Here is an 18473-nt window from a genome sequence, read left to right as displayed (position 1 = left end):
TAAGGAGGCATGGGATCCAAAGGGACATTGCTTTATGGATCCAGAACTGACTTGCCTACAGAAGGCAAAGAGTGGTTGTAGACGGGTCATATTCTGCATGGAAGTCAGTCACCAGTGAAGTGACTCAGATCTGTTCTGGGACCCCTGACCTTCATGATTTTTCTAAATGTCCTGGATGAAAAAGTATAAGGGTCGGTTAGTAAGTTTGCTGATGACACAAATGTTGAGGGTATTGTGGATAGTCTGGAGGGTTGTCAGAGGTGTTACAGTGGGACATCGATAGTATGCAGTACTGTTCTAAGAAGCGGCAGCTGAACGTCAACCCAGATATGTATGAAGTGATTCTGTTTGGTAGGTCCAATTTGAAGACAGAATATTATAATATTAATGTTAAGATTCTCAGCAATGCAGGGGATCTGAGTGATCTCGGTAAGACACTCAAAGTTGCTGCACAAGTTGACGGTGTTGTGAAGAAAGCTTTTGACCCCAGGGGCGTTTGGATGGGTGGTGGAGCAGAAAAATTGCAAGTAGAATCAAATAGAACATTAAACAGCATTTTGGCCGGCAAAGTTGTGTTCAACCATTTAAAATCATAATCAAATGGACAACTAAACTTATCCCTTCCGCCTACACAATGTCAATATCCTTTCATTTTCTTCACATTCATGTGCTTAACTAAATGACCCTAGATTACTTGGTCATTGTAAATTGTCTCATGATTAGGTTGTTAATCAGACTTGTCGGGGCTGCTGTGTCAGCGTGTCTCGAAGGGCTGGAATGGCTTACTCTGCAGTGTATCACCAAATAAATCCCTAAAGAAATCATCCTTTCCCTTAAATAGACTTTATAAACCGGTGAAGAAAGTTGTGAGCATCATGATCATCTGTGTGTTATTATCAGGTAGGGTATAAAACAACATGATCATTTCTGAATATTGTGTAGTAATCCAGAGCAGAGGTGTGTTGCAGCCTGGGTTCCCGTGGTTCTGAGATTCAGTACGGGGGCCATAGTAACCTAGCAGTTCACATGAAGCTATTACAGCTCCGGGCTTTCCGGAGTTTGCAGTTCAATTCCAGTGCCGTTCTGAAAGGAGTCTCTGAATGTCCTCCCTGTGGGATGCATGGATACACTCCAGGTCGTCCAGTTTCATCCCAGTCCAAAGACATACCAGGTTGGTTAATTGATCAATAGAAAATATCCCATGATTAAGTTTGGGTTAATCTGGTTTGTCGGGGGTTGCTGGGTTTGTGAAGCTCAAAGGCGCAACGACTGACTCTGTGCTGTATCAACAAATAAATAAATGAACAAATGTTTATGTCTGTAACAGGCAAGGAATTGTGAGCAGTAATGTTGTGTTTTTCAGAAATGAAGCCCAAAACATCTCACAGAAAAGGCAACAATGATACCCAGGTATGGACATGAAGTATAAATTGTCTGAATGCTTCAGTATGTTTAAAATGTGGATTACATGGGAGTTTACAGATCAGACATCCCTCAAGTCCAGTCCAGTATTAATATTTTACACATCCCTCCGAACACTCCTCTCACTCAATCCAGTTGGCATATCCTTCTGATTATTTATTCCTTTCTCTTCTGCTCATCCTGATTTGCCTTAATTCTATCCATAATATTTTAAATGACTATTCTTCAAAGTGGCTCCAGGCTTGGTTATCACTACTGAATGGTGAAAAGTGAGATTGGTCTTTTCTCTACTGTTAGAGATAGAGCATCTAATTGTGTAAATCTCTCTTTGGGTTTGTTGTGTACCCCGTAGCTGGATTAACAGACCAGCAGAAATTGAAGGATCTGTTTGAGTCTGGTGGTACTGTAACTAATGGTGTTTATTAGGAAACTAAACAATACATTATCAAAAATGCCAATATACATATAAAACAGGTTAACAATTATTAACATAGAAGTGCAGGAATAATAATCAGTAATAAGAAACAAGCTCTATCAATGTCTAGGGGTAAATGAATTGTCATAGAAGAATATAAAGTTCAGTTCAGTTCGGACTGAGGTAGTTAGTTGTTGTGTTGCAATGTTGGACAGACAGAGAGAGTGAGTGAGATGTAACAGCTGCAGCAGGCAAACCTTCAGTTGTCTTATTATTCCATTGTACTGTTGTGGTCATTCGGTTATGACCCCTCCATTCTTAGCTAGACCATTCTTCCATGGTGGACTTGTCACTCTGGCATGAGTGGACACACACACAAGGCCCCACTAGCCCTGCCATTATACTTTGTGACTGATCTCCTGGTTCGGTCCTCCAGACCCCACCTTCCTGTGGGTGAACAACACTCTTTCAGCGTCCACTGGTGAGTCTGAGGGGTGTCTCCCCAGACCTGTCTTTTATCCCCATGGACAGGGTATCAGCCATCCATCAACTCCACATGTCTATGTCCATCAAACTAGGCCACTCCTGCTGTCTCCTCAGGAATGTTAATGAGTAAAGAAACATCCTTGCCGCAAAAGGTAAATAATCAGTGAAGAGCCAAAATACATAAATAAACTGTCTCTCTCTCTCTCTCTCTCTCTCTCCCTTATCTGTAGCAGATATCTCTACCTCTGTTCTTCATCTCCCTCTCTCATTTGCAGTGTAGTTCCCGGGGCAGGGGGTTAACTCTGGAACCCATTTTCCATCAGGTCTGTTCAGCGCTCATAACATCCCCATCCTTCCAGGAATTTTCACCGGGTGAAAATTAACTAGTAAATCACATTACAGAATCTAATATAATACAGAAGTGGTCATTAACTACAAGAGTAACACAGACATACTTTCAAATTAACATATGGATAAACAATCAGCAATTACATTGTCAGTCCCCTTTACATGTATTTTAATATCAAATTCTTGTAACACCAGACTCCACCTCAATAATGGCCTATTTTTATTCTTCATGCTAGCCAAAAATACCGAGGGGTTATGATCAGTGTAAATGATCAAGGGTCTCTGTGCCGAACAAATGTAGACCTTAAAATGCTGTAACACCAGGATAAGTGCTAGTAATTCTTTTTCTACAGTGGAATTAATTCTTAGCTTAGGTGTATAAAGTGTGAACCAATACACGTGTGATTATAATATCGTACATTACTGAAGTTTGTGCAAATACTAATCTGTATTTCACTTTTAAATTTAACATTTAGTCAATCTGCTACAATATTGTCTTTATCTTTCACGAGCTTTGTCAAGTAAAAGTCAAATTCCCACAAAACCAGATCCTGTTATTCAAGGTGACATTTGGTCAACCATTGTCTCTTTTCCACTTAACTCTCAAGTGGTTCGCTGGCTTACCAGGCCAAATTAGGCCTTCACAGACTCACAGACACAGACTTCACAGATAAGCTAGCTTATCATCAATGTTTTCCAAACTAAGCCCATTTGCTGAACTTTCACACCACTCATTAATTTTAAGCAAGTCATTAATTTTATCTTCAGGATCTTTAATTCTATTAGTTTCCAGTTTAACACCTGCAGGTGATCCCTCTTGATCAAAATAACACTTCAAATTTTGCCTCTCCAAATCACATACTTGAACAACATCAAGTTGTTTATCCTTAAATTTCAAAACAAATCGTAATTGACTAGCAGACACCTTGTTAACAGACCATTGTCCCTTCAGCATGGTCAAATCCAGACTTAAAATTTTCCTTATTGAAAAGTTTAGTAACAATACTTTTCCCTTTTCCTTCAATAATATTCATCTCACCATCTTTCATCTCATCACTAACTTTTAACACAAGTGACTGAGAATTCTCAGTTTCCACTGGTGCCAAGGTTAACCCTTTCTTCACTGAACCAAGTCAATCTGACCCAAAAGGACTGCATTCCTTTTCAACCAAATCAGACATCTCAGACCCTTTCTGAGTTTCAACACAAGGTTCAGTACCCTGTGACTCCACAGGTACTTTCACAACCTGAACACAGGCAAACAGGACATCTGCCTCTTCTAGGCTTTCAATACCAGTCCCCATTTCAAATTCCATGTACCCCTGATCCTAGAGTTACTCTCTAGGCAACTCCTATCTGGAGTAAACTCAACCTTGGGGGTTAAAACAACCTCATCTGCTAACCCAGCAGACTCCCTCAAGGTCGTGGCATCCTTTTCATCTAGGACTGCCCTCACATCATTGGGAACACACTTAAATTTTTCAACTGCAACTAGTTGTGTCAAGCTACATAAAGCACCAGTGTCCCAACCTGGACCTTCTAACTGCTACATCTGTTTCTCATTTTTACTCTGGGCCTCCATAAATTCCTTTCTCACTCCAAAATGTTCACCTAGGGGGTATCTTATGGGAAAGGTTCAAAATTTCGTTCCTTGACCACACTAAATCTGTTTCATCTCCCTTATTTTCCTTAGCTCCACCATTCTCCTTTTTACCATCCTCTAACCCCTCTTGGTACAGGGCTGGTAAAAACATCTCTGCTAAATCAACACTGGGCTCATTTAAACTGGTTCCTGTCTCAGCCGCCTTTCTAGACATGCTGCGAGTTATTGTGCAGGCGGGATAAATCTTGGAATCTATGGGCGGGTCCTCAGCACTTACAGGCTTGCTTGTCAGCTTCACTGCTGAATACACTTCACCACCTGCAAGATCATTACCGAGTAGGATGTCCACACCGTCCATCGGTAGTTCCAACCGCACCGCTATTTACTGGACCAGATACCAGGTCACATTTCAGAAAAATCCTGTGCAAAGGTACGGCCTCAATCCCTTTTCCGATACCTTTTAACACATTTACCTCTCCTGTCTCCATCTCAGCACCAAAGTCTAACACCTTCCTTAGAATCAATGACTGACCAGCCCCCGTATCTCTCCAGATACGCATGGGTACTGGGGTTTCTCCTTCCTTCACAGATACCTTCCCTTCTGGAATGAACCTCTCACGCCCCTCTTGGGCTCTATCAATCCTCGCCTTCCTCATCGGTCTGTTGACTGGCTCAATGCAACCAGTCGGAGTTGCCGTCTTTCCTTTTCCTGTCAGAGCAAAGCACTTAGACGCTATGTGGCCAGCTTTCCCACAATTATAACACGTAAAGCTGGGAACCTTCTTGCCAGCCTGATTTTCCTCCTCCTTGCTTTTTCCGGTATTCCCCAGCTTATTCTCTGCCTTAGCCGGTGGGTTTTCTCTACCGTCCCTACTGCCTCCCTGATAGCTGTTATTTGGGGGAAATTTATCTTGTGGATTAAGGCATACTCGTCTGCTAACTTGGCAATCGCAGACAGTCTCTGTCTCCTTCTCGTCCAAAAACATCCTCATACCCTCGGGGACACAACTTTTAAATTGCTCAGCTGTTGCAGCCTATCAAAATTTCCATTAATCCTTTTTGAGGCACACCACCGATTTCAATACATTTGCATCTCACGGGCAAACTCTAAATACGTGCGGTCCCACGGCCTCCTCAAATTCCGGAACTTCTGCCGGTATGCCTCTGGAACCAACTCATAACTTCTCAATATAGCGCTTTTAACTTCATCATAATCTTTAGCCTCATCCATAGACAATGCCGAATAGGCTTGCTGAGCCTTCCCCCTAATTACACTCTGTAACAGAACAGCCCACTTCTCCTTAGGCCACTTCTAATTCATAGCAACTTTCTCAAGATGGAGGAAGTACCTATCAACATCCATTTCCTCAAATGGGGGTACCAACTTAAATCTCCTAACCAACCTTGAACCCCTTGTTTGAATCTGCTGCCTGGTCCCCTCCCCTTGATGCCTTTAACTTTTCCTTTTCCAGCTCAAACTGTCTCTCTTTCTCCCTTTCCTCACTCTGCCTATCAGCTTCTTCCTTCTCCATTTCAGCATCCTTTCTACACCTTGCAATCACCTCTCTCCTCTCTCTCTGCCTCCAGCTGCCTTAACCAGATCTCATGCTCCCTTTTCTTATCCTCCTCAGTCAACCTTAATCTTTCCAACTGTAACTGAAGCTCACTCTTGGTTGGTTTCCTCTCAGGGAACAGTTCCAATACCTCCGACGAGAACACCTCCAGGGATACATAATACACAGCTATTGCTCTCTGTATCTCCAACTTTCTCATCACCGGTTTCACCTCCGAGGGATTCTGTTGTCCCACAATATCCAACAATTCCACCCATCTGGCATCCTCTAATCAGAATCTGAATCAGAATCAGAATCAGACTTTAATCGCCAAGTACCTGTACACATACAAGGAATTTACTTCCGGCAGATGTTGCCTCTCTGCTCATAACAATAATCATGATAACTATAAATGAAAATATAGATTATACATACAAGTAGTGCAATCCAAGTAATAGTTAGCCGACAGTTAACCGGCAGTCAACTGTTCAGCAAAGTGACCGCAGTAGGGAAAAAACTTCTCCAGTGCCTATTAGTTTTAGTCTGGAGGGATCTGAAGCGCCTACCAGACAGAAGCAGTTCAAACAATCTGTGCGCAGAATGGAAGGAGTCCTTTATGATGTTCCCTGCCCTCTTCTTCAACCTGGAAGAATACAGGTCCACTATAGAGGGCAGGGAGGCTCAAATGATGCGCTCAGCAGTCCTCACTGTGCGCTGTAGTCTGGTTCTATCCTGCTTGGTGGCGGCTCCAAACCACACAGTGATGGAGGTGCACAGGACAGACTCAATGACTGCAGTATAGAGCTGCAGCAGCAATTCCTGCCGCAGAAGTTGGGTCTTTTAAAAATTTGTCAACCTCCATCTCTTCTATTTTCGCATCTGGTTATCCACACAACCAGATCAAGTAAGGGACTTCTATCCCGATTCACTGAGCCCCCACAATTTTTTGTAGAATCCCGGACGAGCCCGCAATTTGTGACGTACCCCGTAACTGGGTTAACAGACCAGCAGAAATGGAAGGATCCGTTGGAATCTGATGGTACTGTAACTAATGGTGTTTATTAGTAAACTAAACAATACAGTATCAAAAATGCCAATATACATATAACACAGGTGAGCAATAATAAACATAGAAGTGTAGGACTAATAATCAATAATAAGAAACAAGCTATATCAATGTCTAGGGGTAATTTAATTGTCATAGACGAATATAAAGTTCAGTTCAGTTCGGGCTGAGATAGTTAATTGTTGTGTTGCAATGTTGGACAGACAGAGAGAGTGAGCGAGATGTAACAGCTGCAGCAGGCAAACCTTCTGTTGTCTTCTTATTCCGTTGTACTGTAGTGGTCATTCGGTTATGACCTCTCCGTTCAGAGCTAGACTGTTCTTCCGTGGTGGACTCGTCACTCTAGCATGAGTGGACACACACACAAGCCCCCGCCAGCCCTGCCGTCACACTGTGAGCGATGTGACCCATCTCCCGATTAATTTCTCTAAGCCCCCACCTTCCTGAGGGTGCACAACACTCTTTCAGTGTCCACTGGTGTATCTGAGGGGTGTCTCCCCAGACCTGGCTTTTATTCCCATGGACGGGGTATCAGCCATCCATCAACTAAACATGTCTATGTCCATCAAACTAGGCCACTCCTGCTCTTTCCTCAGGAATGTTAACGAGCAAAGAAACGTCCTTGCAACAAAAGGTATATAATCAGTGAAGAGCCAAAATACATAAAACAAATTGTCTCTCTCTCTCTTATCTGTAGCAGATGTCTCTACCTCTGTTCTTTATCTCTCACCCTCAATAGCAGCATAGTTCCCGGGGGGGGGGGGGGGGAGGAGTTAACTCTGGACCCCATTTTCCATCAGGTCTGTTTAGCACTCATAACAGGTTCAATAACTTTACAGTTTTTATTTCAGAAATTCCCTCTGAGTTTCAAACTCAGACGTGAAATCAGAAAAAATTAGGACAGATCTGATGAGAATAATAAAGAGGGGGTGGTACGGTAACGTAGTGGCTTGGTAACAAACTGGTTCACATGTTCTCCCTGTGACCTTGTGGGTTTCCTCCCCCATTCCAAAGATATTAGTATGTTAATTTGGTCACATGTGTTTAATTGGTTGATGCAATCTTGTTGGACCAGGATGGCCTGCTTCCATGCTGTATCTCTAAATAAGTAAATATCTGTTCTGTGCTGACCTCACCCACCCACTTTCTCACTCTGCCCCTCAATCCTGACACAAGTATGAATAGTCTATTATCTCTTAGGTCTGTTATCAACAGTCTTTGTTTGTGATATATTCCACAATATGCAACATACCTGGTAACTGCAGGATGGAGATTGTTGAAGAATTCTGCTCTGCCATACATTTACCCTTGTTGGCATCACTTCCTCTCCAAGAGCTGTACCCTCAGAGAACTGCGAGTTCCTCCTGTGCATCCTCCAGTCTCTGAATCCCACCACCAATGTCAGTAGCTTCAGCTGCCTAAAACCCACACACTGGACTTAACCCCATGAACTCCTGCAATTCTGTCCTCCTAACGTTTATTCTTTAGAGATACAGCAGGGTAACAGGTCCTTCTGGCCCACAAGCCACCCAATTACACCCGTCAAATCGCTTAACCTACTACAAGAAACCATTCTGACTATAAACCCTAAACATATTGTAATTTGCCCAAATAATTCCGAAATTTATTTTCAACCTCTTCTCTCAGTGAATCCCACTGAAAAACAATCTACCAACTTTGCGTGTTGTGTATAAAGTAACATGCTTTTGTTGCACACTTAGTAGCAGGTCCTCACCAAGGATCACAGGTGGTATAGGATCAGAATTAGACCATTTGGCCCATCAAGACTGTTCCGGCCATCAATCACAGCTGATTTATTCTCCCTCTCAAGTATTATGCTGCCTCTCCCTGTAGCTTTTCACACCCTCAACTTTCATATTTATCAGTAATAAAGTAGATTTCAGAATTTATTTTTTTATTTCAGGAAATGGCTACGTTGGAAAACAATATCGTTTATACAGATCTACGCCACGTTGGAAAGAAGCAGGCAGCTGCCCAGTCAGCGAAAGAAGGAAAAGGAACTGTGTATGCAGGTGTGAAATATAAAAGGAAATCAACAGCAGTCCACTCCGTTACTGATGTGGACAATGCCACTGATGCAGATATCAAATTTCAAACCCATCATGCAAAGCCCAAACAGAAAGCTTTCTCTCCTGCTACTCCACAGGATGAAGAATAAGCTTGACAAAGTAATTATGTGGCTAGATCGAGGCATAAGAGTTACATTTTTTATTCAGTTCACCTGTACACCTGCTCGTTAATGCAAATCAGTCAATCATGGCTGATGCATAAACTCGATGCATAAAAGCATGTAGATATGAACAAGAGGTTCAGTTGACAGTAAGTTAAATTACCATTTATTACAATGGTAGGTGCAGAGGAACACCTCTCAATGCACAACACGCCGACACGCATGCTTTCCTGCATCGAATTGCTGCCGCATAATTGATTTGGTATTTACTCTCGCGAGCAGGTGCACAGATGTCCTGAATAAAGCGGCCACAAAGTTTAACTCTTCTGCCTTAATCTATCCACATAATTACTTTGTCAAGCTTATCCTGATCTGCTTCTTTCACAAACCTTTTCAAGAAATGGAGTAGAGATAGCCCAGGAAATTATAGACCAGTAAGACTTAACTCAGTGGTTGGTAAGTTGATGGAGAAGATCCGGAGAGGCAGGACTTATGAACATTTGGAGAGGAAAAATATGATTAGGAATAGTCAGCATGGCTTTGACAGGGGCAGGTCATGCCTTACGAGCCTGATTGAATATTTTAGGATGTGACTAAACACATTGATGAAGGAAGAGCAGTCGGTGTTGATTATACTGATTTCAGCAACGCATGTGATAAGGTACCCCATGCAAGACTTATTGCGAAAGTAAGGAGGCATGGGATCCAAGGGGATATTGCTTTGTGGATCCAGAACTGACTTGCCTACAGAAGGCAAAGAGTGGTTGTAGATGGGTCATATTCTGCATGGAAGTCAGTCACCAGTGAAGTGACTCAGAGATCTGTTCTGGGACCCCTCCTCCTTGTGATTTTTATAAATGTCCTGGATGAAGAAGTATAAGGGTCAGTTAGTAAGTTTGCTGATGACACAAATGTTGGGGCTGTTGTGGATAGTCTGGAGGGTTGTCAGAGGTTCAGCACCACAAGGGACCACCCCTCCACGCCCACGCACGAAGGCTACCCCAGGAAAATCTCCGCCTGGTGAAGGAGGAGTTCAAGAGGATGGAGGAATTGGGGATAGTACGGAGACCCGACAGCCCATGGGCCTCCCCTCTGCACATGGTGCCCAAAGCAGCCGGAGATTGGAGACCATGCGGTGACTACCACAGACAAAGCAAGGCTACAACTCCAGACCGCTACCCCTTGCTGCACATACAGGACTTTGCAGCAAACCTGCATGGGGCAAGAATATTTTCCAAAGTGGACCTTGTCCGGGGATACCATCAAATCCCGGTGCACCCTGAAGACATCCCCAAAACAGCACTGTTCGAGGTCCTCCGAATGCTGTTCGGCCTGAAGAATGCCGCACAGACGTTCCAGCAGCTAATGGATGCGGTGGGACGCGACTTGGACTTTGCGTTCATCTATTTGGACGACGTCCTTATAGCCAGCAGTAGTTGCCAGGAGTATCTGAATTACCTAATCTCGAAACGGCTTACCGACTGCGTGTCGGTATTTCAGCACTGTGTGTAGCACATCGCTACAGGACATCGATAATATGCAGTACTGGTCTGAGAAGGAGCAGCTGGATGTCAACCCAACTAAGTGTGAAGTGATTCGGTTTGGTAGGTCCAATTTGAAGACAGAATATAATATTAATCTTAAGATTCTCAGTAATGCAGAGGATCTGAGAGATCTTGGTGTCCGTGTTGATAAGACACTCAAAGTTGCTGCACAGATTGACAGTGTTGTAAAGAAAGCTTTTGACCCCAGGGGCATTTGGATGGTTGGTGGGGCAGAAAAATTGCAAGGAGAATCAAATAGAACATTAAAGAACATTTTGGCCAGCAAAGTTGTGTTCAACAATTTAAAATTGTAATCAAATGGACAAATAAACTTATCCCTTCCGCCTACACAATGCCAATATCCTTTCATTTTCTTCACATTCATGTGCTTAACTAAATGACCCTAGGTTACTTGGTCATTGTAAATTGTCCCATGATTAGGTTTAGGTTAATCAGACTTGTTGGGTTTGCTGTGTTGGCATGTCTCAAAGGTCTGGAAAGGCTTACTCTGTGGTGTATCACCAAATAAATCAGTAAAGAAATCACTTTGTCCTTTAAATAGACTTTGTAAACCAGTGAAGAGAATTGTGAGCATCATGATCATCTGTGTGTTATTATCAGGTAGGGTATAAAACAACATGATCCTTTCTGAATATTGTGTAGGAACCAGAGCAGAAGTTTGCTCTGAGTGGAGAATCATTATTGTGTTGCAGCCTGGGTTTCAGCTCAAAGGCTGCAAGGGTTGACTCTGTGCTGTATCAATAAATAAATGAATGAATAAATGTTTATGTCCATAACAGACATGGAATTGTGAGCAGTAATGTTATATTTTCCAGAAATGAAGCCCAAAACTTCTCACAGAAAAGGCAACAATAAAACCCAGGTATGGACATGAAGTATAAATTGTCTGAATGCTTCAGAATGTTTAAAATTTGGATTTCATAGGAGTTTACAGATCATTCATCCCACCAGTCATGCCCAGTATTAATATTTTACACAAACCCATAAACACTCCTCTCATTCAATCCTATTGGCATATCCTTCTGGTTATTTATTCCTTTCTCTTCTGTTCATCCTGTTGCAACCGTACATTTTCCCTTCTGGGCATTACTTTCCCTCCAAGAGCTGTACCCTCCAAGGACTGTGTGTTCCTCGTGTGCATCTTCCAGTCTCTGAATCCTATCACCAATGTCAGTAGCTTCAGCTGCCCAAATCCCACACACTGAACTTAACTCCATGAACGCCTGCAATTCCGACCTCTTAACGTTTGTTCTTTAGAGATACAGCAGGGTAACAGGTCCTTCTGGGCCATGAGCCACCCAATTACACCCGAGTGATCAATTAACCTGCTACAGCAAATCACTGATACTGTAAACCCTAAAAGTATTGTAATTTGCCCAAATAATTCCCAAATTTATTTTCAACCTCTTCTCTCAGTGAACCCCTCTGAAACACAAACTACCAACTTTGTGTGTTGGTGTTGTAAATCAACATGACAGACAGACAGACATACTTTATTGATCCCGAGGGAAATTGGGTTTCATTACAACCAAGAACAGTGTAGAAATATAGCAATATAAAAGCCATAAATAATTAAATAATACTAAGTAAATTATGCCAAGTGGAAATAAGTCCAGAACCAGCCTATTGGCTCAGGGTGTCTGACACTCCGAGGGAGGAGTTGTAAAGTTTGATGGCCACAGGCAGGGTTGACTTCCTATGACGCTCAGTGTTGTTGCACCTCAGATGAATGAGTCTCTGGCTGAATGTACTCCTGTGCCTAACCAGTGCATTATGGAGTGGATGGGAGTCATTGTCCAAAATGGCGTGCAACTTAGACAGCATGCTCTTTTCAGACACCACCATCAGAGAGTCTAGTTCCACCCTCACAACATCACTAGCCTTACAAATTAGTTTGTTGATTCTATAGGTGTCTGCTACCCTCAGCCTGCTGCCCCAGCACACAACAGCAAACATGATAGCACTGGCCACCACAGACTCGTAGAACATCCTCAGCAGCGTCCGGCAGATGTTAAAGGACCTCAGTCTCCTCAGGAAATAGAGACAGTTCTGACCTTTCTTGTAGACACCCTTAGTGTTCTTTGACCAGTCCAGTTTATTGTAAATTTGTATCCCCAGGGATTTGTAATCCTCCACCATGTCCACACTGACCCCTGGATGGAAACAGGGGTCACCGGTGCCTTAGCCCTCCTCAGGTCCACCACCAGCTCCTTAGTCTTTTTCACATTAAGCTGCAGATGATTCTGCTCACACCATGTGACAAAGTTTCCCACCATAGCCCTGTACTCAGCCTCAAGTCCCTTGCAGATGCATCCAACTATGGCAGAGTCATCAGAAAACTTCTGAAGATGGCAAGACTCTGTGCAGTAGTTGAAGTCCGAGGTGTAGATGGTGAAGAGAAAGGGAGACAGGACGGTCCCTTGTGGAGCCCCAGTGCTGCTGACCACTCTGCCTGACTCACAGTGTTGCAAACGCACGTACTGTGGCTGTTGTTGTTGCACAGTTAGTAGCGGGTCCTCACTAAGGATCACAGCCTCTGAGCCATAAGCTGTTATCAAACATTATGGGAAATGAAATTCTACAAGCTGATTGAAAGGATAGGGTTTATTTAAAGAAAGAAAACTGAGGATGATCTGGTAGTTGCCTGCAAGAGTATCAAACTATTTTATTGAATAAAGGTGTTTCCACTTACACATGAGAGTAGAAATTGGGATATAAACATAAAATATTTAATAAAATACAGTCCAGGAAATTAAGACGAGACACCACGTGGTATAGGATCAGAATTAGACCATTTGGCCCATTAAGACAATTTTGTCCTTCAATCACAGCTGATTTATTTTCCCTCTCAACTGTTATGATGCCTTTTCCCTGTAGCTTTTCACAAACTCAGATTTCATATTCATCAGTCATAAAGCAGATTTCAGAATATCATTTTTTCTTTCAGAAAATGGCCACGTTGGAAGAAAATGTTGTTTATACAGATCTACACCATATTCGAAACAAACAGACAGCTGCCCACTCGGCAAAAGAAGGAACTGGAATTGTGTATGCAGGTGTGAAATATAAAAGGAAATCAACAGCAGTCCACTCCGTTACTGATGTGGATAACATCACCGATGCAGATATCAAATTTCAAACCCATCGGGCAAAGCCCAAACAGAAAGCTTTCTCTCCTGCTACTCCACAGGATGAGGAATAAGCTTGAAAAAGTAGTTATGTGGCTAGATTGAGGCATAAGAGTTATGTTCTTTATTCAGTTCACCTATACACCTGCTTGTCAATGAAAATATCTGATCAGCCAGTCATGTAACAACTCGATGCATAAAAGCATGTAGATATGAACAAGAGGTTCAATTGACAGTAAGTTAAATAACATTTGTTACAACAGATGTTGCAGAAGAACACCTCTCAATGCACAACACGCCGACACATATGCTTTCCTGCATCGAATTGCTGCCGCATAACTGATTTGGTATTTACTCTGATGAGCAGGTGCAAAGATGTTCTGAATGAAGTGGCCACTAAGTGTAACTCTTCTGCCTTAATCTATCCACATAATTACTTTGTCAAGCTTATCCTGATCTGCTTCTTTCACAAACCTATTCAAGAAACTGAGTAGAGATAGCCCAGGAAATTATAGACCAGTGAGTCTTACCTCAGTGGTTGATAACTTGATGGAGAAGATCCTGAGAGGCAGGATTTATGAACATTTGGAGAGGCATAATATGATTAGGAATAGTCAGCATGGCTTTGACAGGGGCAAGTTATACCTTATGAGCCTGATTGCGTATTTTGAGGATGTGACTAAACACATTGATGAAGGAAGAGCAGTAGTTGTAGTTGATATGGATTTCAGCAAGACATGTGATAAGGTACCCCATGCAAGGATTATTGAGAAAGTAGGAGTTATGGAATCCAAGGGGACATTGCTTTGTGGATCCAGAACTGGCTTGCCCACAGAAGGCAAAGAGTGGTTGTAGATGGGTCATATTCTGCATGGAAGTCAGTCACCAGTGGAGAGCCTCAGGGATCTGTTCTGGAACCCTTACTTTTCGTGATTTTTATAAATGACCTGAATGAGGAAGTGGAGGGATGGGTTAGTAAGTTTGCTGATGACACAAAGCTTGGAGGTGTTGTGGATAGTGTGGAGGGCTGTCAGAGGTTACAGTGGGACATTGATAGGATGCAAAACTATGCTGAGAAGTGGCAGATGGAATTCAACCCAGATAAGTGTGAGGTGGTTCATTTTGGTAGGTCAGATATGATGGCAGAATATAGTATTAGTGGTAAGACTCTTGGCGGTGTGGAGGATCAGAGGGATCTTGGGGTCCGAGTCCATAGGACGCTCAAAACAACTGCGCAGGTTGACTGTCATTAAGAAGGCGTACGGTGCATTGGCCGACATCAATCGTGGAATCAAATTTAGGACCCGAGAGTATTGTGCTGTAGGTTTTCTATGTTTCTATGTAAACCCTGCTTTCCAGTTCCTCTCCATTGGCAATGAGGGTCTAAGTCTAGATCATCTCTGTGTGACTACCCATTACGCTGCTGTGTCTGGGGCAGCAGTGCAGGTCCTCCATCTCTGGTGGTGTTCAGGGTTTCCTTCATCATGTCAGTAGCTTCCTCTCAGTTTTTTCTGCTGGTAGTCATGCAAATCCTGGGCAGAGGTTCGAGAATACCATCACACTCAGATATAGAGGGAATCTTCATTGCTGTTTCTGTAACAATTTTGTTTTACCAGTCAAGGTTGTTAGTCCTGATCTGAAGCTGGAGGACTGGTGGATCATTTTAAGTCTGGTCTGGCCCAATTGATTTGATGACAGAGTGAGCTTTGTAGAGGTCGGGGAAGAAATTTTTTTTTAAGGAGCATTTTGCTGGGCTGGGCGCATTAGCAGCGGACCAATTGATTCAAAGAAAGAGAGATAGATCTTTGCACAGATCAAGGAGGAAAGTTTAAAAAAGGAGTGTCTCATGAGATTGATGCATTAGAATACTGGATATGACTGTGAGACCCGTTTTCTGTTTTGGGTATCGGCTGTGGGATGTCCATGAGACTTCCAGCCTCCCTGACAGCTACATCTGCACCAGTTGTATTGAGACGCAGCACCATGGGGACCAAGTTGGGGACTGGAGCTGCAGCTCGATGACCTTTAGCTTGTTAGGGAGAGAGAGGAAAGATTGACAGGAGCTTTAAGCAGGTAGTCACCCCAGGGTCACAGGAGACAGATAAGTGGGTGACCTTCAGTAGGGGGAAGGAAGGGCATCAGGTAGTGGACAGCACTCCTGTGGCTGTCCACATTTTTGAGTGCTGTTGGGGGGAGCGACCTACCTGGGAAAAGCAACAGTGGCCGTGCCTCTGGCTCTGAGTCTGGCCCTGTGGCTCAGAAGGGTAGGGAACGGAAGAGGTGGTCAGCGGTAACAGGGGACTCTATATTTAGCGGACAGATAGGCAACTCTGTGGACATGAAAAAGAAACAAGGATAATCGTTTTCTTCCCAGGTGTCAGGGCTCGTGATGTTTCAGACCGCGTCCACAATATGCTGAAATAGAAGGGTGAGCAGCCAGAGGTCGTGGTGCATATTGGTATCAACGACATAAGTAGAAAAAGGGTAGAGGTCCTCAAACCAGAATATAGGGAGTTAGGAAGTAAGTTGAGAAGCAGGACCTCAAAGGTAGTGATCTCGGGATTGCTGCCTGTACCACACGACAGTGAGTATAGGAATCAAATGAGGTGGAGGATAAATGTATGGCTGAAAGATTGTACGGAGGACAGGAATCCAGATATTAGAAATTGGAGTGTGGATCAATACGTGGAACTGTGATGTTGTGGCCATTATATAAACGTGGTTGTCTCAGGAGTAGGAATGGCTGCTGAGTGTGCTGGACTTTAGATGTTTCAAAAAGAACAGAAAGGGAGGCAGAAGAGGTTGGGGGTGTGGCGTTGCTCATAAGGGGAAATGTCACGACTGCAGAAAAGGGGGAAGTCATTGAGGGATGGTCTACTGTCAGTGTGGGTAGAAGTCAGAAACAGGAAAGGGGCAATAACTCTACTGGGTTTTTTAAAAGACCCTCAAATAGTAACAGTGACATTGAGGAGCAGACAGGGAGGCAGATTCTGGAACACTGGGCAACATGAGAGGATACAGGTTAGATGTCGGGGTAAGTTTTTAAGCAGAGAGTGGTGACCGCATAGAATGGGCTGCCAGCAAAGGCGATGGATAGGATATGATAGGATCTTTTAAGTGATTCCTGGATAGGTACATGGAGCTTAGGAAAATAGAGGGCTATGGGTAATCCTAGGTAATTTCTAAAGAAGTACATGTTCAGCACGGCTGTACATTTTCTATCTTTTCTAATAATGATAGGGTTGTTGTGACAGGAAATTTTAACTATCCAAATATTGACTGGCATCTCCTTATTACAAGGGGTTTTGATGAGGTAGAGTTTGTAAGGTGTGTTCAGGGAAGGTTTCCTGTCGCAATATGGAGATAAGCCAACTAGAGGAGAGGCTATACTTGATCTGGTATTGGGAAATGAACCTGGTCAGGTGTCAGATCTCTCGATGGGGAGCATTTTGGAGATAGTGACACGCAACCCTATCGCCTTCACCATAGCGCTGGAGAGGTATAGGAGCGGACAATTTGGGAAAACATTTAATTGGGGATGGGGGAAATATGATGCTATTAGGCTGGAACTTGGGAGCATAAATTGGGAGCAGATGTTCTCAGAGAAATGCACAGTAGAAATGTGGCAAATGTTCAGGTCACATTTGCATGGAGTACTGCATAGGTATGTTCCATTGAGGCAGGAAAAGGATGGTAGAGTTCAGGAAAATTAAAAAAAGCTTGGGAGGATGACCTAAATTGTCAGATTTGTGATGAAAGATGGAATAAAATTCTTAAACGGGTTAATAAATCATCTTTCTGTGCCTGTCATTCTCTTCTACAATTTAAAGTGGTTCATAGAGCTTACATTTCTAAACAGAAACTGTCCAGTTTTTATCCAAACGTTTCTCCATGTAATACATGCAACTCTGCTGATGCCTCTTTAATTCATATGTTTTGGTTTTGCCCTAAAATTGAAAAGTTTTGGCGGGAAGTATTCCATAGCTTCTCACAGCTTTTTAGAGTCCAATTTGACCCAAATCCCCTTACAGCTTTGTTTGGTATTAATGCAAATGAAGATATAACTTTAAATACTCCAAACCTACAGGTTTAATTTTTACCTCTCTTTTAGCAAGGAGAGCAATGTTGCTTAAATGGAAGGAGTCTACCCCTCCTACACATCTTCAATGGCTACATGATATTATGTCTTTTTTAAATTTAGAGAAGATCCGCTGCTCAGTCTTAAATTCTAAACACTCTTTTTATGATATCTGGGGACCTTTCCTAAATTACTTTTCCAATTTATAAAGTTTAACAGTGCACAGACTTTTATGTATATTTCTATCTTCTCTTCTTAAGCAAATATTTTTTTTTCTAATTATCCATTATCATCCATCAGCTTTTTTCTTTGGTAGTTGGTAGGGGGTTGACATTTTTATATAAAAAAATTATTTTATGATGTATGACCTATCTTTAAATTTTTGATTACAGAGTTGTATACCCTTATGTGATATGCTATAACATTTTGATCAATTTTATTACAATATATGAATGTAAACTATTTATGTTGAGATGTATCTATGTGTTGTATCTGTAAATCTTGTTTTTTTCTTCTGAATAAATATATTGTAAAAAGAAAGGAGAGGTGTGTGGGCCAGAGGAGAGAGGGAAGGAGGAGGGGACCAAGGGGTGTTGATAGGCAGGTGAGAATAGGTTA

General features: G+C 42.7%; 1 protein-coding gene across 3 annotated transcripts in view; it reads left to right on the top strand.

The window, feature by feature from the left end:
- The window catches only part of LOC132381031 (uncharacterized), an 88791-nt gene extending 70576 nt beyond the window's left edge, over window positions 1-18215 (top strand). For all 3 annotated transcript variants that reach the window (XM_059950141.1, XM_059950140.1, XM_059950139.1), the window contains 4 exons: window positions 1364-1410; window positions 8818-8926; window positions 11465-11511; window positions 13597-18215. In XM_059950141.1, coding sequence (XP_059806124.1) covers window positions 1364-1410; window positions 8818-8926; window positions 11465-11511; window positions 13597-13851 — 458 coding nt within the window. In that variant the 3' untranslated portion in view covers window positions 13852-18215. The remainder of the gene's footprint in view (window positions 1-1363; window positions 1411-8817; window positions 8927-11464; window positions 11512-13596) is intronic.
- The last annotated feature ends 258 nt before the right edge of the window (window positions 18216-18473 follow it).

This window comes from Hypanus sabinus, chromosome 25 (genome assembly GCF_030144855.1).
Source record: "Hypanus sabinus isolate sHypSab1 chromosome 25, sHypSab1.hap1, whole genome shotgun sequence".
NCBI lineage: Eukaryota > Metazoa > Chordata > Chondrichthyes > Myliobatiformes > Dasyatidae > Hypanus > Hypanus sabinus.
Note: the sequence above shows the minus strand (reverse complement) of the source record. Positions and strands in the feature narration are given on the sequence as shown.